Genomic DNA, 26991 nt, shown 5'->3' with positions numbered 1-26991 from the left:
TAAATTCAGCCTTGATCAGACCTTAGAGTTGGTATTTACTCATATTTTTTGGGTGCGGTAGAGTTTTTTTAAACTAAGGAATAAGCCTTATACTGGAAGAGCAGTTTTTACTTCAGCCGATTTTTGTCTCCTTGAATCCTAATTTGCTGCGAGTGGTGACTTTCAAAGTACTGAACTGAGACAGCCTTTAAAAGACTTCTCCTGGTCATGTAGAGCTCTCCCGTTTAGAGTCAGTTAGGCCTTGGCCTGTGATGATTCCCAAGTCTGTGGGTGGTGTTAGCACCCAGCACCATGTTGCTGGCCGGAGCAGAGGACCTGGAGGAGGCTCGGGTCCCCCCACTTTATCTGCACCGAGGCAGCGCAGCTGGGATAGGCACAGCAATTGGCATAAGGATCTCTTCATTGTGAAATCATCACGCCACCCTGTTTGCATAAGAGCCACAATAATCGGGCAAGATGTTCTCAGAATTGGGAGGAATAAAAGCACTGAGGAGAAATGTGTTTACCTGTCAGTGGAATGCTCTATACAATTGTGGGGGAGAAAACGGCCATCTGTAGAGGTCTGATTGCGTGCACTTAACGCAGACTGTTTGGGATTTGAAAGGAGACTATTAATGCCATGTTTCTTTCTCCTCTTCCCTCGTCCCGTCCCTGCCACTGGTGGTTCAGTGAGCTGGAGATTGGATAACAGGTATAATTCAAGCTATTTGCTTAGATGACTAGACTTGTTGGTTTACTGATGAGTTGGTAAAGCGGAGCATGTGGAATAGATTTACACGTGTTCTCAAGAGTTGTGACGTCTTAAAACTACTACTAACGACATGGTTTTTGTTTTGAAAATTCAGTAGTAGTTAAATGTTTTTAATTTGTTTTGAGTTTCATTCCTACCTTGAATGTTTCTGAGTTTTATGTTTTGAAGTTTGAAGTGTGTTATGATCACACAAACATAACTTGATTCTAGTTCACTAATAGTTGTTCTGCATGAGTGTCATTAATTTTGAAATTTGTAGAAGACTTTGAATTTGAATTTTTAAAGGTTTTGAAAGGCCATTGCTGACAATCAACTTGTTTTTCTTTGATTCACAGAAGGAATAAAGGTCCTACAGTGACTTGGTCGGCGGTGATTGTGTGGATTTTTCACCAGAGGATTAATAAACTATAAAAACTTCCATGTGTCTGGTTTTTGAAACATATTTAATGTTCTATAATTAGTGTCCTATTGCAGGTTTACACTGATATCCAGGCTTGTGTGATGTCTGTCTTGTCAAGCCTTCAGAGAAAACTGGGTGTGATGGGCGGTGGTTGTCGTTCCCTCTGGTAGCTTGAAGACGACAGGTGTAGTGTCAGATTCACAGGAGCGTGTAGGGCCAGCCTGGCTGCTCATGGTAATACTTGGGGTGCAGTTGTTTGGTCTCTGAAAGAGACATTTGAAATCTGAATTCTTTCTTGGCTTTCTTAATAAATTACTTGTTGATCTCAATAGAAAGTGAAATTACTAGATAATGTTTTTGTCATTTTTCCTGAAATACAACCTGTGAAGATCACGATGAGTGCATTGCGGGTTTGCTTATGGGGTAAATGAATGAGTGGGGAATCTGGGGGAGGCTCTAGTCTAACAAACGTATGGGTGTGGTGTGTAATTGCTTAGTTACGTGATGGGAAGGGTGGTTTTTATGAAACAGTGGCTGTTACTGCTGCTTTTTTTGTCAGGCTGATTCTTACTGGCCTTTTCAGGCATCAGTGAACTAGGGGTTATGGGTCAGCGTATGAGATAGGGGGATTAGAGGAGGGCTGGTTACTGGGTTGGTGGGATAGGGAAATATGAGTTGAAGCGCTTAAGTGCTTGGGGTGGGAAGAGGCTTGCCGTGGAGTGGATTCCAGCACACGGGTGACCCCGTGTGTGTCAGTGAACTGTGCTCCGTAGGGTTTTCAGTGGCCGACTTCAGTTGTATATCACCAGCCCGCCCTTTTGAGGTGCTTCTGGGTGGCCTCGAACCTCCAGCCTTTTAGTTAGCTGCTGAGTATGTTAACCCTTTGCAGCACCCAAGGTCTCCTCATTTTCTCCTGAAGGTGGTATCTGTTGATTGGTTTGGCATCTTGGATTGGGTCCATCTAGGAGCTAGGCTTATAAATGCTATTAGGAACCATGTCAGTGGATGCAGAGTGGCAAAGCGGTCCCAAAGCAGGCTGAACAGACCTGACAAGAGGAAGGGGACCCAGGAAAGGCACAACCACAGAAGAGGACAGAAGGGCTGCAGGACAGTGGTTGAACATTTTGGAGAGGCCATGGTGAGGGCCTTAGACCTAAGAAGGGGCTGATGCAGACTGGAGGGGAGGGGTGTGAATGGTGTCATTGTGTTCATTTGTGCCTAACATGGCGTAGAGTCAGGGATTATAAAATAGTGTGTTGGGGGGCAGCAAGCTGTGCGCTAGGGATGGCCGTTTCCCTTGCTGGAGCAGAGAAGCCGTGGGTGCTCCGTGCGTGGGCAGGGCAAGGACCTTGGCGATGCTGCCTGGAGAGATTCCGTTGGGGCCGGCCCAGGAGCAGCAGGTGAGGGCCATGTGGGAGGGGTGAGAAGGGTGTGGGGCAGGGAGCTGGCAGTCACGAGGTTAGACGGGGGCAGTGGAAACCCTGGAGCGGGAGTGGAGGGTTGGGGGTTTTCAGAATGGACTAGTGGAGTATCAGGCTGGTGTTAGCTCAATCTGGTGAAGGGTGGCATCGAAGTAAAAATGTGGGGGCGTTTCTATTGGGATACGCTTGGGGAGTGCAGAGTTCTTGGCATTCATTCAGCTAGTAGCCTCAGGAAGGGGGTTGTGATTAACTCTGGGTGGGCTTGTTTTCCGGGGAAACTGCCTGGGCTAGCGTGTAGAAGTCACAAACTGGCAAGCTTTTGTTGGGCAGGCACAGCATTTTGAGACTTGGCAGATTTTACATAAAGATCCAGATTTCCAGCCCCCCGGGACACCAGAGGGGCGACAGTGAGGCCACCTGCCTGCCTGGTGCAGCTGGCAGGGCTGGGGGGCGGCTGCGTCCCTGAGGGTTGGGTGCGTGCTCTCCGGTCCACACAGTCTCTGGCCGTCAGGTGCCCGGCCTCGACTTGTTCCTCTGTCTGCTCCCTCCTTTCCTTCCATATGGTCCAGCTAGGTGTCCTTGGCAGGTCACTTGGTCCCTTTCTCGGGTATACTTTTCTTTAGTCTGGCGCTCCCGAAGGTGCCTGCTCTATCTACCTGACTCACAAGGCTAATTTGAGGCGCAGATGAGGTAGCATTTGTGCGAACAGTTTGGAAACTGAAGAGCTAAGCAGCTGTGACAGGAGGCAAGGACTTGCAGGAATTAGCGTTAAGTTATGGGCGGTTGTGCAGTTGGACCTCAGGATTCCTGGAGATTGAGCACTGTTCATGACCGTAACCAGACCAAGCTACCCTGTCACCAGGCTTCGAGAGCACCTTCATAAGGACGCAGAGTTGACTTCACTAAGCAGAGTAAACAGCACGGCCCTTCCCTCAGCGTTTACAGGGCTGGAAAGCCCGGGCTTAACCACAGTTGGCGGGGATTTGTGGTGGGTCTAGTAAGAAGGGGAGATGCTCGAGGTGGTTCTGGAAAGGGGCAGTGTAAAGTTCTTCAGGGAACACGGTGTCGCTTTCTAGCTTGCCTTAGTGCCACATCCAAGTCCCATTTGTAGTTTGGCAGCTGTTAACAATGTAGCTTCTTCTTTGGCACGTTAATTATCTTGGGCTCCCTTGAAAGGCAGTATCTTCCAGAAACTACTCGTGGAGTGAGGCAGGCGCTGTTGTGAATTGTGTGTATCTTTAATCTGCAGAATTACCCTACAGAGGCAGCTCCCACCGGACCCACGTTGGAGAGGGTTTAGAGCAGTTAAGCTGCTTACCCAGAGTCTCAGCCGCTAAGTGGTGGGCTTGGGAGTGGGACACAAATTTGACTCCAAAGCCTCCTTTATGTATGCACTCAGTCATTGAAGTGTTAATTGAGCAGCTCTTCTCTGCTGGGCTGTAATGTACAAGACTTGATTTGTGAACCTACTATATGCTCAGCAGGATGCTAGCTGCCAAGGGGTGGTTACTGAACAAGCCTTAGTCAACCAAGTTCCCCATCTATTCAGCTTTTGTTTTCGGTGCTGGGGAGAGGGGTGAAGAAGCTGTCCTTGCCCGTAAATCTCAGGAGTTTAAGCAGTTCAGTGGTCTCACAGCCTGGCTGGTGCTCCTTCCTGTGAAGAAGTAGCACGTGAAATGGCACGGCAGAAGCCAGAGGTGAGTCCGGTGCAGGGAGCCTGGGTCTTGGAAGGCTTCTGGGGGAAGTAATACCAACTGGGACAAGAGATGTGATCTGACTTGGACACAGAGGAGCAGTGGTCTCACTTGAGGTTCTGGAAGATGGAAAAGGACAGGAAGGTAGAAACAGGTGGGCAGCTGTGGGGCAAGGTGAGACCAGTCCTGCCAGGGGAGGAGTTGGGACGAGACTGGGAGGGTGGGAGTGGGGTGTTGCAGGCAGGCGTTCTGTTCTCTTCCTGAGTCAGGGAGGCTCTGTGTGGCTGGTGGTTTCCAGCAGAGTTTTGCACAATGCATTTCTGGGAGGAGAAGTCCCATCTCAAAAACAGTTTTCAGGTTGGCTGCATGAGTACAGGGGTACGACACTTGATTCATTTGTGCTGCCAAAGCACAGTGGTTTCCTGAGCTCTCAGAGCTCTGTCAAGGGTGCAGGGAGCAGACTCCACAGAGCCATTCGTCTGACCTTCCTCCATCCACTCATCCTTTAACTTGTATGCCAGGTATTGTGTTCAGTTTTGAGGGACAGAAACGAGACCTCATCTGTTTTCTCAGAGAGCCCAGTGTGGGAGAAAGACGGGCCAACAATTTCAGTGGCCTGGAGGGGTGCTAGGGTGCGAGTGAGGTCCTGGTGGAAGATGAGACTGGAGCGGTCAGCAGGGGATGGGGTCAGTGGTCAGGAAGGAACTTGAGTGCCAGGCTTGTATTTTCATCTCGAAGGCACTAGTGTGTCATCGATTTTAAGTAGGGAAACGGCACAGCAAGTCCATTTTAGAAGGGTTTCTATCGTTAGGTATTTTGGCTGAATTAACAACTGGAGGATGAGATGTTCAGCAGTGTGTAAGTGTCCTTGTGCTGAGCTCCTCTGCACGGGAGGTGCTTCAACTATTCACTGCCCATTGTGCGTGTCGGAGAGGGGATCTGTGCGTAGATGGTGGGTTGGATGAAACGGCACTTAAAACGCTGTCTAAAAGACAAGACCAGGGATCCTGACCCAGCCACCAACCGTATAGGGCCGTGGATGGGCAAAAGCCGCCTCTTTTCTGACCTGCATTTCTGGATCTCTGTGAGATAAGGAGTCCCTGAGTAGTACAAATGATTAACATGCTCTGCTGCTAACTGGAAGGTTGGAGGTTCAAATCTACCTAAAGTTGCCTCAGAAGAGAAGCCTGGTGATCTGCTTTCAAAAATGAGCCATTGAAAACCCTATTGAGCACAGTTCTACTCTGACACGCGTCGGGTCCTCATGAGCTGATGTCGATGGCAACTGGTTTTGGATACGAAGTGCAAGGGCTAAACTAGTGCTTCCCAAACTTGACACCTGGTGCAACTAACATTTACTGAGTGCTTACTGTGTTTTTTTTTTTTTTTTTACTGTGTGCCAGACACTGTGCTAAGTAAGCCCTGTTAAAGGAACTAAGTTGTTTAAGTTTTACAATCACTGTATGGGGGAGGTACTATTATCCCTATTTTACAGATGAGGAAATTGAGGCTTAGAGAGGTTAGGGGACTTGTCCAAGGTTTCACAGCTCTGACATTCTGGATAAGTCTGTAGCATTTGTGGAAGATCACTATGGAGCTAGAATTTGTGCTGAGTCTTGAAGGGTAGGTACGTAGGTGTTAGCTAAGGCACTGGTTCTCGAAGTGGGGTCCCACACAGGCAGCATTAGCACCACCTGGGAGTTTGTTGCAAATGTAGATTCTTGGCTCCATCCCTGACCTTCTGAACCAGGAACTAGGCTGGGCTTGGCAGCCTGTGTGCAGACAAGCCCTCTAGGTGATTCTGATGCAGGCTGAAGTCTGGGAACCACTGAGCTAAGAGGAAAGGAGGACGCTTTGGAAGGAGACAGCTGTGGAGACAGGGAAGTGCTACCTACTACCTTCATCATTGGTCTTCACTTTGGCGGAAGAAAGTCTATGAGCCGTCTGGAGTCCCTGGGTGGCACAAACATTTAAGTGCTCAGCTGCTCACTGATAGGTTGGAAGTTTGAGTCCACCCAGAGGCACCTCCAGAAGAAAGGCTTGGCAATCTACTTGCAAAAAATCGGCCATTGAAAACCCTATGGAGCGTTGTTCTTTGACACGCTTGGGGTCACCATGGGTAGGAATCAACTTCACAGCAACTGGCTTGGTTTTCTGTGAGCCACACAGCCTCCCACGAGGGGGCGCTGTGGGCACACACATGGAGGCTGCCCGCTTTGTTGTGTCCGCTGCCCTTGTGGAAACCAGAAAAAAGCCTGATGCTAGATCAACTGGAGAGGTCACTCTTTCTTCTCAGAGCAGGTCTGATGGGGGTGGTAATCTTGTTTATAGGCTTCGGCCCTCAGAGGGAAGCTGAACCTGGAGGGGTCTCTGCCGTTGGCACCAGCGTAGCCATGCCTGCCCATCCGTGCTGCAATCTCTGCAGATTCTGTGCCCGGAGCATCCCACGTCTATAGCTGCCCAGCATTCGCGGGGTGCGGTTTCTTTGGGGAAAGCTGGGCTAGAACCCCAGCTCCCCCTTCTGGTTCAGTTCTCTGACAGCTCAGGTAGGGGACAGAGTGCTGGGGTCAGGAGACCAGTCTCCAAGCCTTGGCTGTGTCCCAGTTTCCTGCCCTGTAAGGTGAGGGAGTGGTGCTGAGAAGGTGTTCAGCATCCTTTTTTCCCCACATATAAAATCCTCCCCTGGAGGGTTGGGGAAAAGACAGACTGGTGCTTTCCAGGGAGCCCAGGTTGCAGGGAGCTGTGAGCCTTGCTACTTGACAACCATCTCTTGTATCCATTTAAGTGAAAGTTTCCAGGGACTTGTGCAAGGCAGTAAGGTGGAACCTATCAGATTGGATTTCTAAAAAGGCCCAGATCTTTAGACATCAAGGATTTGCCTCTATAGATTTCTATTCTGCGTTGCTTGAAAGGAGGAAGGATTTACACCCCGTTCTCCTCCTCCCAGCTGCGGTGTATTTCTTCTGAAAATAAACTGCCTCAGAGGGAGGGGCCGTCACAGTGTAGGGGGCTGCACCATTCAGCTCATTAATCCAGGGATCGGCACCCTACGCTTCCTGGCGGTCGCTCACCCCCAGCTTAGCTGAGCCGTGCTGTCTGGGCAATAAGTCTCTGGAATTGTGTTTGCAAAAAGCTGGAGGTGAGCACATTCGGAGCCCCAAGGGGATTCCCGAGTGTCTGGGTCTAACCCTCAGCTGGCTCCCACTGTCCCTGGTGATAGGCAACAGGAAGTCTGGTCAGAAATTGCCCAGCCCCTCGGCAAACACCATCAAGCTACAGCTCTCCTTGCTGGATGGAACATATCAAATGAGATGCCTTTTTCTGTCTGGCTCCGAGGAGAAAGGGAGGGCTTTTCCGCTGATGCCTGCAGGTTGTGCTGCGGTTCCTTCTGTTTACGGATGAGGTTGCCAAGGCACAGAGAGGTTAGGTGACTTGCCCCAAGTCCCTCAGCTTGTTGATGGTAGGCAGAGGTCTGAGCTTCTGGCCACTTCACACAGGGCTTACTCCCCTGCTAATGTCAGGTGAGCCATTTACTATGCACCTGACCACCCCTTATCGTACTGTGGTGGCTTGACTTGCTGTGATGCTGGGAGCTATGCCGCCAGTATTTCACATACTGGCAGGGTCACCCATGGTGGACAGGTTTCAGTGGAGTTTCCGGACTAAGACGAAGTAGGAAGAAAGGTTGGTGATCTACTTTCAAAAATTAGCCAATGAAAACCTAGTGATCACAGCAGAAGATTTTCAGGAGGGATCAATCTATAGAGGAGGACCTCACGTTTGGTCAAATGGAGGGCAGCAAGGGTGAGGGAGACTCGGTGAGAGAAATGGGCACAATAGCTGTGATGATGGACTCCAACATGCTTGCAACCATTGACGATGATGTAGGACCGGGCAGTGTTTTGTTCTGCTGTACGTAAGGTTGCCCTGAGTCAGAATCAAGGTAGCCTTGAGTCAGAATCGACTGAACGATAGCTATCTCTCTATCATTATTATTTTTTTGCACTTAGCACAATCCAACCTCCTACCTTCTAAACCACAGAGCACTTTACTACAACCAGAGGTTAGAGGAAAGAGAAATAAAAACAGCGATCAGAGTTCCTTCTCAGCTGGAACTGACTAGATCTTTAGGAGCGCGACATTAATTTTCGTTTATTCCCCATTCCCCCCTCCTTATATTTGAAATGTGGTCTGTGTACCTTTTCCTGCTATTCAGTTTGGTACCCTTGCTGTATTGCGGTCTGTCACTGGTACAGAAGTATCCTGTAGAAGGCTGAGAGTTGAAATGTCTATTCCTGGTGCTCCTGAACCGGCTTTGTCATTGATTAAGATGGTGGGCTAAGTGGGAGGCCTTCGGTTGCAAGACACTGGAAGCTCAGTATAAGCTGCCTTAGACCACGAGGACGCATATTAGATCACGAGCCACGAGGACACATATTAGACCACGGGGACATGTATTAGACCATGGGGATACATACTAGACCACGACGACATGTACTAGACCACGGGGACATGTGTTAGAGCACGAGGACATGTGTTAGACCATGGGGACATGTATTAGACCACGGGGACAATACTAGACCACGAGGACATGTACTAGACCACGGGGACGTGTTAGACCACGAGGACAGGTGTTAGACCACGGGGACACGTATTAGACCATGGGGACATGTACTAAACCACAGGAACACGTATTAGACCACGAGGACATGTGTTAGACCACAGGGACATGTATTAGACCACAAGGACACGTACTGGCATATGTAACAGGCTGTCTCCATGCAGAGGGGACTTCAGGGTTGATGCGGCACTTCAACACTCAGCAAGGACCTAGAATTCTGTCTCTGCTTTGCTATCCACAGGGTTGGCTCCATTCTGTAGGACGATTGCCAATTACAGCTGGGGATAACAGGGTGGGACCAGGGTGAGGCGGGCGAGGTGCTAAGATGCAAAACCTAAAGACGTATTTGCTCAGACTAGGGCAGGTGTGGGGTCGGCACTTCCAGGGCTCAGAGAGCAATGCTGCCTTAGATTTTGCACCCTAAATGGCTCACCTGCCGCACCCTAGTCCTGACCTTGGGGGCTAAATGTGCCCTCCTTCATGTCTGGTGGAAGAGAGAGACTGGCCCTCACTCTTGTTTCAGATAGGGTAGGCTAAACGCTGTAACAGATAGACCCAAAAATGTGATTGGCACAAACACAATATAAATTTATTTCTATCTCCGTTAATAGTCCGAGGCTGGGTGTTGCTGGTCAGTGGGAAGCTTTCCTTCGCTAATGTGATTCGGGAACGCAGGCTCCTTCCATCCTGTGTCTCTGCCCTCTTTAGGGCCTATCATCACCTGCATCCACCTGGCAGAAAGGGAAATAGATGGAGGAAAGGCAGCCCATTCCCACTGGGTCCTGGCCTCAGGTCACCCACATCATTTCTACTCCGATCCCATTGGCTGGGACCTAGTCTCCTGGACACGCCTGGCTGCAGGGGAGGCAGGGACTGTCGGTGAGCTCTAGCCCAGGCATGGGCAGGGAGAATGGACTTAGGGCCAACTACCAGGTTTTGCCACAGCAGAAAGAGGAAAATGGATGCTTAGTAGAGGCCCTTTGGATAGAAGCCACTCAATTCAAAGAGGAATTTACGGTAAGCTGGGAGTGTCTAAGAGAACCGGGGAGTAGGAAGTGTTGGCAGCCTCCCTGGGATTGGGACCAGAAAATCATTCCAGAACAAACCAGCTCTTCCCTCTCCTATTGCTCTTCCTTCCTCCTCTTTGAGTCTACTTTGCTGATTGGCTTTCTTCTCTCTCTTTCTTTCCCTTGACTACCCCAACCTGGCTTCCCTTTGCATCCTGTTCCTGGCACCTAGCAAATGTTGATTGGATCTTACATCCCACTTGTCAATTCTGGGACTAGCCCAGGAGAAGGGTCCATTCCTGGTCCTGCCAGTTATGGCCAGGGTGGTGGGTCTCGGCGCCCACTCCTCACTGGGGTTGGGGGGCACTTGCTGAGAAAGGGTGAAGGGGGGTTTGCTAATGTGTCCCCTGGAGCCACTACTCACATTGCTGATACTTCTGCTTTCTCTCCTTGGACCATATCATGTTGTCACTTTGAAAAATAGTAGCTTTATTGAGATTTAATTCCCATACTGTAATATTCACCCCTTAAAAGCATAAAGTCCAGTGGTTTTAGTATATTCGCAGATTTGTACAAACATTATCACTAATTTTAGCACATTTTCATCATCCCCCAAAAGAAACCCTGTACTCACCAGCAGTTCTCCCCATTCCCCCGACCCTCGGCCCCAGGCAACCACTTATCTACTTCCCGTCTCTATAGATTAGCCTATTTTGGACATTTCATATAAATGGAATCAGATAATATGTGGTCTTTTGTGACTGGATGCTTTCACTTAGCATCATGTTTTCAAGGTTCTTCCATGTTGTAGTATGTACCAGGACTTCATTCCTTTCGTTAAATAAAACTTTATTGAGACATAACTCACGTACCATAAAATTCACCCTATTAAATTGTATAATTCTGCTGTTCTTTTTCTTTCTTTCCTTTTTTTAAACAAATATATTTACAGAGTTCTGCAACCGTCATCACTATCTAATTTTAGAACATTTTCATCACATCAAAAGGAAGTCCCTTACCCATTAGCAGTCACTCGCCCCGCAAGGCCCTGGCAGCCACTCATCTTCTTCTCTGTGGGTTTGTGTGTTCTGGACATATAATATAAATTATATAATATGTGGTATTTTGTGACTGGCTTTTTTCACTTATCACAATATTTTTAAGGTTCGTCATATTGTAGCACGTGTCAGAAAATCATTGCTTTATGAATATTGTTTATGCTTGAACAGTGTTCCATGGAGTAGATATACTACATTTTGGTTATGTGTCCATCAAGCCATCGGGGTTGTTTTCACTTTTTGGATATTCTGCCGATGAATACTTCTGTTGCTATGAACGTTTGTACACATGTTTTTGTGTGGATGTATGTTTTTATTTCTCGAGTGTATACCTAAGAACGGAATTGCTGGGTCGTGTGATAACTCTATGTTTAACTTTTTGAGGAACTGCCAAAGTCATTTCCAAAGTAGCTGTACCATTTTACATTCCCACCAACAATGAATGAGGGTTTCAATTTCTTCATATCCTCACCAACACTTGTTAATTGTCTTTTTTATTTTAGACATCCTAGCGGGTGTGAAGTGGCATCTCACTGTGGTTTTTTCTCTTTTCAATAAATTTATTTTTGTTTTAGAGAATATAGTTATTTTTCATAAAAATATTGGGATAACAGATTTACTGTTGCTATTTTTAAATGAATTATATATATATATATAGTACTTTAGATGAAGGTTTACAGAACAAACTAGTTTCTAATCAAAGTTAGTACACACGTTGTTCTATGACATTGGTTAACAACCCCACAACATGTCAACACTCCCTTCTCAATCCTGGGTTCCCTATTACCAGCTTTCCTGTTCCCTCCTGCCTTCCAGTCCCTGCCCCAGTGCCTTCAGAGCAGCTTGGACCTCTTCCTTCAGTACCATCGGTTCCTGATCATATGCCACCTCTTGAAATGGTTGAATATCGACTAATTCTTTTTGGTATAATGATCTGTGTATTCCTTCCATTTGTGTGTTTTGTTCCATGAGCCTGTTCAAACTTTGGCTGAAGGGTGAACCTTAGGAGTGACCTCATTATTGAGCTGAAAGGGTGTCCGGGGGCCATACTCTCAGGGTTTCTCCAGTCTCTGTCAGGCCAGCAAATCTGGTCTTTCTTTTTGAGTTAGATTTTGCTCTACGTTTTTCTCCAGCTTTGTCCGGGACCCTCTATTGTGATCCCAGTCAAGAGCAGTCAGGGGTGGTAACCAGGCACCATCTAGTTGTTCTGGATTCAGTCTGGTGGAGGCTGTGGTAGTTGTGGTCCATTAGTCCTTTAGACTAATCTTTGACTTGTATCTTTAGTTTTCTTCATCCTCCCTTGCTCCCGAAGAGGTAAGACCAGTGGAGTGTCCTAGGTGGCCACTGACAGTCTTTTAAGACCCCAGACGCTACTCACCAAAGTAGAATGTAGAACATTTTCTTTATAAACTATGTTATGCCAGTTGAGCCAGTTGTTCCCTGAGACCATGGTTCCCACAGCCCTAAGCCCAGCAATTCCGTCCCTCAGGGAGTTTGGATGTGTCTATGGAGCAACCACGTGCTTGCCTGGTACAGGTTGTGCTGGCTTCCCCAGTATTGTGTACTGTTTTACCCTTCACCAAAGTTACCACTTATCTATTGTCTATTAAGTGTTCTTCCATCCCCATCCCTCCCCTGGTCTTCCTTGTAGGTGTGTGGATATTACCCTATCACTGATAACATTGTACTTCAGAATAGATCTTGAAACTTTCTTTTTGACAATGAATGCAACACCATTCCTCTTCGAGTTGTCATTCCCAGCATAGTAGACTATATGATTGTCCAATTCAAAATGGCCAATACCAGTCCCTTTCAGCTCACTAATGCCTAAGATATCGATGTTTATGCATTCCATCTCATTTTTGACGATTTCCAATTTTCCTAGATTCATACTTCGTACATTCCAGGTTCCGATTATTAATGGATGTTTGCAGCTGTTTCATCTCATTTTGAGTCGTGCCACATCAGCAAATGAAGGTCCTGAAACCTTTACTCTATCCACGTCATTAAGGTCGACTCTAATTTGAGGAGGCAGCTCTTTCCCAGTCATCTGTTGAGTGCCTTCCAACCTGAGGGGCTCATCTTCCAGCACTATATCAGACAATGTTCTGCTGCTATTCATAAGGTTTTCACTGGCTAATGCTTTTCAGAAGTAGACTGCTGGGTTCTTCTTCCTAGTCTGTCTTAGTCTGGAAGCTCAGCTGGAACCTGTCCTCCATGGGTGACCCTGCTGGTATCTGAATACCGGTGGCATAGCTTCCAGCATCACAGCAACACACAAGCCCCCACAGTACGACAAACTGGCAGACATGCAGGAAGCGTCAAAAGAAGATGGAAGGAATACACAGATCATAATACCAAAAAGAATTAGTCGATATTCAACCATTTCAAGAGGTGGCATATGATCAGGAACCGATGGTACTGAAGGAAGAAGTCCAAGCTGCTCTGAAGGCATTGGCGAAAAACAAGGCTCCAGGAATTGATGGAATATCAATTGAGATGTTTCAACAAACAGATGCAGTGCTGGAGGTGCTCACTCGGCTATGCCAAGAGATATGGAAGACAGCTTCCTGGCCAAGTGACTGGAAGAGATCCATATTTATGCCTATTCCCAAGAAAAGTGATCCAACTGAATGTAGAAATTAGAGAACGATATCATTAATATCACACACAAGCAAAATTATGCTGAAGATCATTCAAAAATGGCTGCAGCAGTATATCGACAGGGAACTGCCAGAAATTCAGGCTGGTTTCAGAAGAGGACATGGAACCAGGGCTATCATTGCTGATGTCAGATGGATCCTGGCTGAAAGCAGAGAATACCAGAAGGATGTTTACCTGTGTTTTATTGACTATGCAAAGGCATTCGACTGTGTGGATCATAACAAAGTATGGGTAACATTGCGAAGAATGGGAATTCCAGAACACTTAATTGTGCTCATGAGGAACCTTTACATAGATCAAGAGACAGTTGTTCAGACAGAACAAGGGGTTACTGATTGGTTTAAAGTCAGGAAAGGTGTGCGTCAGGGTTGTATTCTTTCACCATACCTATTTAATCTGTATGCTGAACAAATAATCTGAGAAGCTGGACTATATGAAGAAGAACGGGGCATCAGGATTGGAGGAAGACTCATTAATAACCTGTGTTAGGCAGATGACACAACCTTGCTTGCTGAAAGTGAAGAGGACTTGAAGCACTTCCTAATGAAGATCAAAGACCACAGCCTTCAGTATTGATTGCACCTCAACATAAAGAAAACAAAAGTCCTCACAACTGGACCAATGAGCAACATCATGATAAACGGAGAAAAGATTGGCGTTGTCAAGGATTTCATTTTACTTGGATCCACAATCAACAGCCATGGAAGCAGCAGTCAAGAAATGAAAAGACGCATTGCATTGGGCAAATCTGCTGTAAAGGACCTCTTCAAAGTGTTGAAGAGCAAAGATGTCACCCTGAAGACTAGGGTGCACCTGACCCAAGCCATGGTATTTTCAATTGCATCATATGCATGTGAAAGCTGGGCAATGAATAAGGAAGACCGAAGAAGAGTTGACGCCTTTGAATTGTGATGTTGGTGAAGAATATTGAATATACCATGGACTGCCAAAAGAACAAACAAATCTGTCTTGGACGAAGTGTGGCCAGAATGCTCCTTAGAAGCAAGGGTGGTGAGACTGGGTCTTACACACTTTGGACATGTTGTCAGGAGGGATCAGTCCCTGGAGAAGGACATCATGCTTGGCAGAGTACGGGGTCAGTGGAAAAGAGGAAGACCCTCAACGAGGTGGATTGACACAGTGGCTGCAACAATGAGCTCAAGCATAACAACGATTGTGAGGATGGTGCAGGACCAGGCAGTGTTTCGTTCTGTTGTGCATAGGGTCGCTATGAGCCGGAACCAACTTGATGGCACCTTACAACAACACCCCTCCCCTCTCTCATAACCATCAAAGATTGTTTCTTTTTGTACATAAAACTTTTCATGAATTTTTACAGTTGTGGTCTCATACAATATTTGTCCTTTTGTGATTGACTTATTTCAGCATAATGCTTGCCAGATTTCTCCACATTATGAGATGCTTCACAGATTCATCACTGTTCTTTATCATTGCTCAATACTCCATTGTGTGTATGTAGCACAGTTTATCCATTCATCTGCTGGGCATCTAGGTTGTTTGCATCTTTCTGCTATTGTGAACAATGCTGCAGTGAACATGGGTGTGCATATGTCTATACATGTGACGACTCTTATTTCTCTGGAATATGTTCCTAGGAGCAGGATTGCTGGATCATATGGTATTTCTATTTCTAGCTTTCTAAGGAAGTACCGTATCGTTTTCCAAAATGGTTGTATCATTTTGCATTCCCACCAGAAGCGCATAAGGGTTTTGATCTCCAACGTTTATTTCTTGCTTTATTGATTCATGCCAGTAATGTCGGGGTGAGATGGTATCTCATTGTGGTTTTGATTTGCATTTCTCTAATGGCTAGGGCGAAACCCTGGTGGCATAATGGTTCAGTGCTACAGCTGCTAACCAAGAGGTTGGCAGTTTGAATCCACCAGGCTCTCCTTGGAAACTCCATGGGGCAGTTCCACTCAGTCCTATAGGGTCACTATGAGTCGGAATTGACTCGACAGCATTGGGTTTGGTTTGGGTTGTTTTGAATGGCTAGGGATCATGACCACTTCCTCATGTGTCTGTTGGCCGCTTGAATGTCTTCTTTGGTGAAGTGTTGATGTTCATTTCCTTGGCCTATTTTTTAAATTGGAGTATTTTCTTTTTGTTGTAGAGGTGTTGGATTTTTCTTGTAGGTTTTAGAGATGAGACCTTTGTCTAATTTATAATAGCCAATTTTTTTTTTCCCAGTCTGTTGGTTCTCTTTTTACTCTTCCAGTGAAGTCCTTTGATGAACATAAGTGTTAATTTTTAGAAGATCTCGTTTATCTAGCTGATCCTGTGGAATCACTATGGTTTTGATTTGCTTTTCTTAATGACTAATGATGTCGAGCATCTTTTCTTTACGCTTATTGATCAATTTGTGTATCTTCTTTGGAGAAACATTTATTCAAATCCTTGCCTATTTTTATTTATTTAAATATTATGTTTAAGGTGAAAGTATGTCCTTGCCCATTTTTAAGTTGGGTTGTCTTTTTATTAAGTTGTAATAGCCCATCCATTGCCATTGAGCCAGTTCCGACTCATAGCGACCCTATTGGACAGAGTAGTACTGTCCCATAGAGTTTCCAAGGAGTGCCTGGTGGATTCGAACTGCTGACCTTTTGGTTAGCAGCTGTAGTACTTAACCACTATGCCACCAGGGTTTCCAAGTTGTGATAGTATTTTTGTATATTCTGGATATAAGTCTCTTAACAGATATATGATTTGTAAATATTTTCTCCCACTCTATTGGTTGTATTTTTACTTTTTTGATAGTATCTTCCAAAGTGTAAAAGTTTTTAATTTTGTTTATGTTCACATTATCTATTTTTTCTTTTATTGTGCTTTTGATGTTGTGTCTAAGAAACCATTGCCTAACCCAAGATTGCAAAGATTTAATTCTGTTTTCTTCTACGAGTTTTATAGTTTTAGCTCTTACATTTAAGTTTTTAACCCATTTTGAGGTAATTTTTAGATATGGTGTGAGGTAGGGGTCCAAATTCATTCTTTTGCTTGTGGAGATCCAGTTGTCCCAGCACCGTTTGATGAAGAGACTGTTCTTTCCTCAAGAATTGTCTTGGCTCCCTTATTGAAAATCAGTGACCATCTTGCCACCTCTTGAGTTTTCTGTCCTGGAAACTGCAGCAATACCTTCCTTTTATTAAGCACCTACTATTTACTGTGCTAGGCATCTTGCATGATGGTTCTGCTAAGCGAGGATTGCTGTCCCTGTCAGAAATAAGAAAACTGAAACTCAGGAAGGACTTAAGCCCTTTGCTGAGGGTTGATTGGATCAGTGTGACTCCAGTGGCTGGACTCTTCCTGTGCTGTGGTTCTCTGCTCCAACAAGGTCCCACCCAGCTGGGGTTTCTTTCCTGAGGTTCTTTAGAGGCCATGGCCAACCAGATACTCCTGGGGGCAAGGGTCATGGGTTAAATGCTAAATGTAGGTGGTATGATTTCATAGTTTGGTGTAGCTGCTAAAAATAAAGCACATGATACCCTAGCTGCCTCCCTAGGAGGAGGACGCCTAGAGTGAGAAGTTGCCTGGTCTGCTCTACCCTGTCTCATCTGATCCCTCCTGGGGGTTATGTTATTCCTGGAAACCATAAAGTGGAGCCCATTCAGAAAAGAATATCAAGATAGTGACTTACCTCGAGACTATGGCGTGTGAGACTTTTTTGAAGGGCTTGGAGGTGTTTAGCTGGAAACGAGAAGAGAGGGTTGCTGTTGGTGCAGGGCTATTATGTGGGAAAAGGATGAGATTTGTCCTGGAGTGTGGAAGGTATGGAGAAATGGATTTGGCCAGACAGGAGGAAGTTTTCAAAACTCAGAGCATGAAAGAAGGAAAGGGCTACCTTGGGAAGAGTAAGCTTCCTGTTATTGGTGGCATCCAAGCAGAGTCTGACTGTTTTCTTTGTGGGATTGTGCTAGAGGTTCCTTGGGCCCTGGGCAAGGTGTAGGCCTGGAGGATTTTTAGTATTTCCTTTAATTCCCAAAGCCCCTACATAATGGCTTCTGATTTTCTAGGGGCCTTGTGTCGGTGCAGCTGGGATTGCTTGCAGACCGGATCCGTCATGTCTCGCTGATCCTGAGGGCTAAATTTGGAATTTAATAACAACACTTTGGATTTATGTAGCCTGTTTCCTTGGAGGCACTTCATCTGTTATCCCGTTAATTCTCATAACATCCCTGGGCGGAAGGTGAGGGAGGGTGAGAGGGGAAAGAATCTCTCTTTGGCTTTTCCACATCCTGAAGGTGAGAGGAGGTGACGGATGAGGAGGGAGCCAGGGCCTGGAAGAGTGTCCCGGTCAAGAGGCCCACTGGATGACTGGCGCGCCTTTCAGCAGGAAGCTCGTGTCTGGGGCACAGTATATTGGTTTGATTCCACAAAAGGTTTAAGACATACCTGCTGTGTGTGAGGCTGTAGGTACATTGTCAGGAGTGGAAGTGAGTTGATGTGAAGGTGGGCAAGGTATAGTCTGAGCCCCATGGTGCGGGAGGAAGACCAACGTGCTCCCTCCTCTCCCCAGCTAACCTGCTTACAGAGCAGAGTGTCTGGAGATAGTGGGCTGGCTTCCTGGGGGGAGGGGGGCTTGAGCTGAGTTTGGAAAGTGTCCTGGAGAGGACCCTGGATTTGCAATCTGGTGCTCAGGGTTACAGTCCAGTTTCTACTACCTACTAGCATGTAATGCCACCATCTATGTGTCAGTTTGTCGTACTGTGCTGGGTTGCATGTTGCTATAATGCTGGAAGCTAAGCCACGGGTAGTTCAAATACCAGAAGATGGACAGGTTTCAGTGGACCTTGCAGACTATGGCAGACTAGGGAGAAAGGCTTGGCGATCTGCTTCTGAAAATTAGCCAGTGAAAACCTATGCATCACAACAGTATTGTCCAACTCAGTTGTTTGGGACATGTCATCAGGAGGGATCAACCGCTGGAGGAGAACATCATGTTTGGTGATGTAGAGGGCCAATGAGGATGTGGGAGATCCTTGGTGAGATGGATTGGCATAACAGTCACAACAATGGACTTGAATGTGCTGGCAATTGAGAGGATGATGCAGGGCTAGACAATGTTTTATTCTTTTGTACATAATGTCACAATGAGTTGGAGTTGACTTGATGGCGGCTAACAACAAGCATGTAATGTGGGTAAAGTTCTTGCCCTCCCTGACTCACTTTGCCCAGGGGAGGGGTTGGTAGGAGGCTCTTTCAGGTTGCAAGCTACCTGTGTGCTCTGTTGGACAGATGGGTGGAGAGCCTGGGCATGTGGAAGAGGGACTGTAGAATAGCTTAGGAAGAGGAGCTGCTGGGCCTGGCTGTGAAAGATGAATAAGAAGGGAAAGGAACCCAGAGTCAGAAATGGCCACATGAATCAGAGACTACATCAGCCTGAAACCAGAAGAACTAGATGGTGCCCGGCTACAACCAATGACTGCTCTGACGAACACAATAGAGAATCCCTGATGGAGCAGGAGAGCAGTGGGATGCAGACCTCAAATTCTCGTAAAACCACCAGACTTAATGGTCTGACTGAGACTAGAAGGACCCCAGAGGTCATGGTCCCCAGACCTTTTGTCAGCCCAAGACTGGAACCATCCCCATAGCTAACTCTTCAGACAGGAATTGGACTGGGTTTTTCTTTTTTTTTTTTTTTAATGAGAGAACATGATACTGGTGAGGAGTGAGCTTCTTGGCTCAAGTAGACACATGAGACTACGTGGGCAGCTCCTGTCTGGAGGGAAAACGAGAAGACGGAGAGGCAGGAGCTGGCTGAATGGACACGGAAATAGAGGGTGCTGTCTCATTAGGGGGAGAGCAACTAGGAGTATATAGCAAGGTTTGTATATAAATTTTTGTATGAGAGACTGACTTGATTTGTAAACTTTGACTTAAAGCACAATAAAAATAAAAATAAAAAAAGAAAGGAGAGGAAGGTTTTCCAGGCTGAGGCCGTGCTTGGCTTTGGTTCTCGTCTACTCCAGCCCACGTGGCTCATCACTCCTACCTCTACTCAGACTTGCACAGGCACTCGGCTTTGACATCCCTCCTAATCCCTTTCCCTTCAAGCCTTGTCACTTGCATATCAGACTGGTCCTTGGAGATCATATACTTTGCCTCTTTCAGCCCACGTGGAGACACTCTTAGCTGGTCCTTTTTTGTTTTTCACTGCTGTTTCCTTGTTAAATGCTGTCAAGTCAGTTCCAACTCCTGGCGACCTCATGTGTTACATCGTAGAATTTATTCCATAGGATTTGCTTGGTTGTAATCTTTATGGAAGCAAATTGCCAGGTCTTTCTTCTGTAGCACTGCTGGGTGGGTTTGAACCACCAACCTTTAGGTTAGCAGTCGACTGCAAACCATTTGTGCCACTCAGGGACCTCTTAGCTGAGTTCTGACTGCTGCTAACCTTTCCTGGCACCAGGCGAAGGAGGGTGCAGAAACCCAGGACAAGCTTGTAGGGCTGGAGGCTGCAGGAAGCTGCAGCTCGAAGGTATCATCTGGTCCTACACTCCTTCCTGCTTTTGCAGATGTGGGAAATGGGGCTTGGAAATGCAAGCGTGGGGAAGAATTTTCCAGGCAGAAGAGCAGGTGTCAAGAGCCGGAAGAAAGAGAAAACTGGTGAGCTTGTGGGATGTAGAGGGCAAGGTCCAGGAGTTATGGAGATAACAGGCTGGATTGTACCTGCAGGTCAGAGGGAAGCAGTGGAAACCCAGGGGAATGACGCATTCAGGTTTGCCTTTTGCAAAGGGCACTGGCCAGAATCAGAGCTCCTGACGTTGCCTGCTTCACTTGCCTCCCCGCTGGTCCTCCCCACCTTAGTGGAGGGCAAGTACATCCCTTCCTCCTCCTAGCTGCTCAGCTTAAAAAACCTTGTTATCGGCCTTGGTTTTTCTCTCATACCCCATGTCCAGCCCATCAGCAAGTCTTTTGGCCCTTCCTTCCAAATACGTCCAGAATCTGACTGCTTCTCAGCACCTCTCACCATGTTACTACTGGGCTCTCCTCCCTGGCTCCTGACTACACCTTCACCCTTTCAGTTGGTCCTGCACGCAGCAGCCAGGGTGGCTCTGTGACAGTGTTAAGTCAATTCAGGCCACTGCTCTGCTCCGAAGTCTCCAGCAGCTTCACAGCTCATTCAGAATAGAAGCCTCGTCACCATCCCCAAGGCCCAGCATGGTCTGGTTGCTGGGGGCTTCTCTGACCTAGCCTCCCATCACCTCCTGCTTCTTGCTCACTCGCTGGACCTCTGGTCTGTCAGCCAGGCTCCTGCCTGCAAAAATGGCATGACAGGGGTGTCATATCTTGTCTAATTTCACAAGGTGGAGGAGAGAGAAACAAGATCAACACCAGCCCAGAGCTGATCCCTCTGAGTTGGAGGTCAAACATACCTCCACCCTCCAACTATTTTTTTTTTTTTTTTTTTTTACCAATTCTGACACTAGCTGTCCCTCCCATGGCACTGTCTACTTCTCTGCTGGATTCAGTAATTCTTTCCAGTGGCCACACAGAGCTCACAGATCATACTCATAGTTATGGGATTTATTAGGGAAATAATAGGTTACAATTTAGGATCAGGAATGACTTAGGATACAGTTCTTTGATGAGGACAGCCTCTTCTCATCTGTGCCTGCAGGCAGGCCTCTTTCTTGGCCCTTGACCCTCAGCCCTCAGCCCTCAGCCCTCAGCCCTCAGCCCTCAGCCCTCAGCCCTCAGCCCTCAGCCCTCAGCCCTCAGCCCTCAGCCCTCAGCCCTCAGCCTGGCTTCTGCCCTGTTGGGGCAAGTGTTAAACAAAGCTCTTTATCTCCACCAATAATTGTCCAGAGGCACCCCACTCTGCCAGCAAGTGTCCTGCCCTAGGTGCTCAGCTCTCTTGCTCAGCTCCTTGGGTCACCACACCCACTGTAGCCACCTTGCTTGTGGGCTGGGAAGGCCACCACGCTGTCTTGTGCCGGTCTCCTAGTTCTGCTGCCATTGTTTCCCTGCCACCACTTCTTGCTGTTTCATGCCTTCTCCCACGGTATACTTCTCTGTCTTCTGGGTCTAGGAGGTTCTCAGTGCAGGAACCCTGGGTCCAAAAGACAAGCTCTACTCCCAGCTTTTCTTGGTAATAGTGAGATCTCCCCCAGGCTCTGAGATTGGCTCATTTTAAGCCTATTGGGATGACAAAACTGACCAATCCCCTTGTTAGGGTTCCATACACCTTGTTTGCATGGTCCCACCCCACAAAGGTGCCATTCACCTTATTTGCATTATTAACAGGCTGTCCAATCCCCTTGGTGGGCCACAAACACTTTATTTGCATAGTCCCACTCAATCATCTTGTGGGAGTTGCAAGGCCATGCATGGGAAGCCAAAAATCAAATCCACTGCCGTCAAGTCAATTCTGACTCACAGTGACCCTGTAGGACAGAGTAGAACTTCCAAATTAATTTCCAAGGCTGTAATCTTCGTGGAAGCAGACTGCCACATCTTTCTCCTACATGCATGGTTGGAAGGACCATGTTAAGTAACTCGCTGCACCACACTGGGCATTTGCATGTTTTTTTTTCCCTCTGCTTGGCTTGCTCTTCCCCCAGCTAACCTCAGGGAGCATGCCCTTCCTTCCTTCTGGGCTTTACTCGAGTCTCAGGAACACCTTCCCTGACCACCTCACCAAAGACGGCAACCTCCCTGGAACTTCCTTGCCTGCTTTATTATTTTTTTTTTTCCATAACATTTACTTCTATTAAACATGTTATATGCTTTTCTCATTGTTTATTGACTGGCTTCCCAAAAGAAAGGAAGCTTCTAGAAGGCAGGGATTTGTGTGTGTGCATCTATTTTGTTCATTGCTATGTCCTCAGCATGTAGAACAGAGCCTGGTACCCAGTAGTTGCTCAATATGTACTTGTTGCATGAATGATGACTGAATGGTTACCATGTGTGCAACGGACTGGAGAGAAGAGCAGGACTAGGGTGGAGACAGGGAGACCAGCTGGAGGCTGTTGCAGCTCTCAGTCGAGAGATGACGGCCGTTCTTGGGTCTACAAAATGCCAGGGCTAGGAAGCTCTTCCCTTGCTGTGGAACATGACCTGTTGATTGAGAAGAGTCTTTAGTCGTAGTTTGTCCAGTCCCAGAAATGGAATTCTACATTAAGTTAGGGGCAGAACCCAGCCCTCCCATCTCCCATGCTGGGGGTCTTCTTGTTAAAGAACTCTTGCCTTGTGGTGGGGGATGCAGCAGGGTTGTGTGGCAGTGGGCAGATCGAGGGCCTGTTGTGGTGACCAAGGATAAGTGCTAGGTGCCTTTCTCAGTGGTCACTTTGGGGTTGGTGAATAGGGAGCCATAAAGTGGCCTCTGCAGTGTGGCACTGCCAGTTTGCTTGGGAACTAAGATGACTGCTTACCATTTCACAGAAAGAGAGATCTTGGGGGAGCTTTGAGTTGTCTCTCCAGACATCCATTCTATGCCCCCCTCATTTTTTTTCTTTGGGGGTGGGTCTTGATTGCTCTAAGCCAATTAAACTATGGAATCCACTCCTGCAGTAGTGACAGCTTGGGGATGAGTAGTGACCCAGACCTCAGCCAATCAGAGCGTGGAATTACCCCGGCTGATGTGATTGATTGAGGTTCGTCCAGTTAGAGTGGCTCAGTGGCATCCATTTGATGGTTAAGTATAGAAGCTCTTTCTTGCTCCAGATGGTGTGACATGCAGATCTGCAGAGCTTTCCCTGGAGACTTTTGCTACCCTGAGAGAAGCCATCCTGAGGACAATGTTGACATTCAGAGCAGGGGAGAGTGGAGAGAAACAGCTAGATACCTGATCACCCATGGCCCTGGACTCTAGTTATGGAGCTAATAAATGCTGTCTATTGTTTCAACTAGTTGGAGTTGGTTTTCCTGTCACTTGTTATTAAATCTTAACTGATAATTAGGTCCCTGGGTGATGCAAAAGGTATGCACTCAACTAACAACCTAAAAGTTGGCAGTTTGAACCCATCCAGTGGCATCGCTGATGAAAGACCTAGTCATCTGCTTGCGTAAAGGTTACAACCAAGAAACCCCTATAGGGCAGCTCTACTCTGTAACGCGTGGGGTTGCCATGAGCCAGAATAGACTGGATTGCAATGGGTTTGATTTTGGTTTTGGAACTGATACTTGGAGTCCCTGGGTGATGCAAAGAGTTAACATGCTTGGCTGCTAACTGAAGGGCCGGAGGTTTGAGCTCACCCAGAGGTGCCTCGGAAGAAAGGTCTGGTGATCTTCTAAAAAATCAACCATTGAAACCCTACGGAGCACAGTTCTACTGTGATACATACGGGGTCACCATGGGTTGGAGCTGACTTGATGGCAACTGGTTGGGTTTGTTTTTTCAGCTGATCCTTGGATGGATAGGCAATGAAGAAGAGGAGTGGGTGGGGATGGTGACAGCCAGATGTGGCGTTTGCTGGAAGCACCCTCCAAAGCCCTGCCCGAGCCCCTGCTCCTCCTTTGAGCCTCTCTCTGACCAGGCTTGGAGGGTTAAGTGCCAGGGAAATGCTCAGAGCTCTATCTTCCAGAGCGTGGGCCAGCTGGAGCTGTCAGCATGGTTTCTGTTGCCTTTGAGACCGTGGAAAGGAACCTGTCTACAGACTCATGACTTTTTAAACCACCAGTATGCATGCACCCTCTAGGGAAGGTCTTACTCCGAGGACCTTACACCTCTGCCATGGAGGGCAAGGGCAGTGGGAGGTGAGCGTCCATGTCCCCATGGGCACCTGTGATCACTGGCTGAGAGCCTCAGGTGTCTGCATCCCCCGCCCCCCACACCAATGCAGGGTGCCTTACATTTCCTCTGCCTGGACCCCTTTGGTAGGCTGGTGGCCAATAGGCCCCCTTTTGGAATATTTACAAAGGCGTAGAAAACATTAACGTACAATGTAAACTAATTCTGTTAAAGCGCAATTAGCAAAATAGTTTAAAATGAGTGATAAAGTGACATACATGCTCCTTTATTAATGAAATAATAACAACATCTTGCGGCAGGCCTAATAACTAGTATAATTCAAAGTCGCAGTGGAGAGTATAAATGACACTTTCGATATCTGCAACAGCTGTGATGTTGTATGAACATATCTGTGATGTCTGTTGGTGACAGTCACTAGAATGGCTCAGACTACTGTCGTTTGTTGCCTACATCTGTAAATGAGAAGTGTTAGACGTTAGTGAAAATAAAGATGTAGTTTTTTTTCATCCAAGTTCATGGACTCCCTGAATTCTATCTATGGATTCCATGGAAGGTGTCTGTGGGTCCTAAGTTAAGAGCCCCCGAGTGACAAATCCAAAAAACCAAGCCAGTTGCCACTGAGTCAACTCTTTTTTTTCTCTAAGTTTTATTGATTTTGTTGTTGTTGAGAATATACACAGCAAAACACACCCCAATTCAACAGTTTCTACATGTACAGTTCGGCGACATTAATTCCATTCTCCTAGTTGTGCAACCATTCTCACACTCCCTTTCTGAGTTGTTCCTCCCTCATTAAACTCACTGCTTCCCCCTCAAGGTTCCTATCTAATCTTTCGAGTTGCTGTTGTTGGTTTGGTCCCATATAGATAGTTCTTAAAAGTGCACACTGCTGGTAGAATGAAGAAAACCAAAGACACAAGGGAAACAGTCCAACGGACTAATGAACTACCACTATCTCCACCAGACTGAGTCTAGCACAACTCAGTGGTGCCCAGCTACCCCCACTGACTGCTCTGACAGGGATCACAATAGAGAGTCCCCAACAGAGCTGGAGAAAAATGTAGAACAAAATTCTAACTCATAAAAAGATAATAGACTTACTGACCTGACAGAGACTGGAGAAACTCCAAGAGTATGGCTCCCAGACACCGTTTTAACTTAGTACTGAAGTCACTCTTGAGGTTCACCCTTCAGCCAAAGATTAGACAGGCCTATAAAACAAAATGAGACTAAATGGATGCACCAGCCCAGGGGCAAGGACAAGAAGGCAAGAGAGGACAGGAAAGCTGGTAACGGGGAACCCAACGTTGAGAAGGGGAGAGGGTTGACAACGTCGTGGGGTTGGCAACCAATGTCACAAAACAATATGTGTATTAATTGTTTAATGAGAAACTAGTTTGCTCTCTAAACCTTCATCTAAAGTACAATTTAAAAAAAAAGCATAAGGCTTAAGGCAGAGGTTTTTTACTAGTTAAGATAAACTATTGTTTGGAGTTGTGGAATGATATCAAGGACATCATACATGACAAAAGCAAGAGGTCATTGAAAAGAGAGGAAAGAAAAGACCAAGATGGATGTCAGGGGAGACTCTGAAACTTGCTCATGAATGTCGAGCAGATAAGCAAAAGGAAAAAATGATGGAGTAAAAGAACTGAACAGAAGATTTCAAAGGGCGGCTCGAGAAGACAAAGTAAAGTATTATAATGACGTGCAAAGAGCTGGAGACAGAAAACCAAAACGGAAGAACACGCTTGGTGTTTCTCAAGCTGAAAGAACTAAAGAAAAAAATTCAAGCCTTGAGTTACAATAGGGAAGGATTCTATGAGGAAAATATTAAATGGCACAGGAAGCATCAAAAGAAGATGGAAGGAATACACAGAGTCATTATACCAAAAAGAATTAGTCGATGTTCGACCATTTCAAGAGGTAGCATGTGATCCGGAACCAATGGTACTGAAGGAAGAAGTCCAAGCTGCTCTGAAGGCTTTGGTGAACAACAAGGCTCCAGGAATTGATGGAATATCAATTGAGATGTTTCAACAAACAGATGCAGCACTGGAGGTGCTCACTCGTCTATGCCAAGAAATATGGAAGACAGCTTCCTTGCCAACTGACTGGAAGAGATCTGTATTTATGCCTATTCCCAAGAAAGGTGATCCAACCAAATGTGGAAATTATAGGACAATATCGTTAATATCACACACAAGCAAAATTTTGCTGAAGATCATTCAAAAACGGCTGCAGCAGTATATTGACAGGGAACTGCCAGAAATTCAGGCTGGTTTCAGAAGAGGACGTGGAACCAGGGATATCACTGCTGATGTCAGATGGATCCTGGCTGAAAGCAGAGAATACCAGAAGGATGTTTACCTGGTTTTATTGATTATGCAAAGACATTCGACTCTGTGGACCATAACACATTATGGATATTGCAAAAAATGGGAATTCCAGAACACTTAATTGTGCTCATGAGGAATCTACATAGATCAAGAGGCGGCTATTCAGACAGAACAAGGAGATACTGATTATCTTAGAGTCAGGAAAGGTGTGTGTCAGGGTTGTATTCTTTCACCATACGTATTCAATCTGTATGCTGAGCAAATAATCCGAGAAGCTGGACTATATGAAGAAGAATGGGGCATTAGGATTGGAGGAAGACTC

The 26991-nt window shown here is 46.6% G+C and overlaps 1 protein-coding gene across 4 annotated transcripts in view; it reads left to right on the top strand.

Annotated features, from left to right (window-relative positions):
- The window catches only part of RPS24 (ribosomal protein S24), a 574280-nt gene that overhangs the window by 7056 nt on the left and 540233 nt on the right, over positions 1–26991 (top strand). The window contains exons 5-6 of one of the 4 annotated variants that reach the window (XM_049855774.1): positions 670–691; positions 1087–1169. The exons of 2 other annotated variants lie outside the window; for them this stretch is intronic. In XM_049855774.1, the coding sequence (XP_049711731.1) occupies positions 670–672 (3 nt within the window). In that variant the 3' untranslated portion in view covers positions 673–691; positions 1087–1169. Of the gene's footprint in view, positions 1–669; positions 692–1086; positions 1170–26991 lie in introns of those variants that run through there. One more of the 4 variants, XM_049855770.1, reaches the window with a different exon arrangement.

This window comes from Elephas maximus, chromosome 16, assembly GCF_024166365.1.
Source record: "Elephas maximus indicus isolate mEleMax1 chromosome 16, mEleMax1 primary haplotype, whole genome shotgun sequence".
Lineage (NCBI taxonomy): Eukaryota > Metazoa > Chordata > Mammalia > Proboscidea > Elephantidae > Elephas > Elephas maximus.
This window is presented reverse-complemented; position numbering and strand designations above follow the sequence as displayed.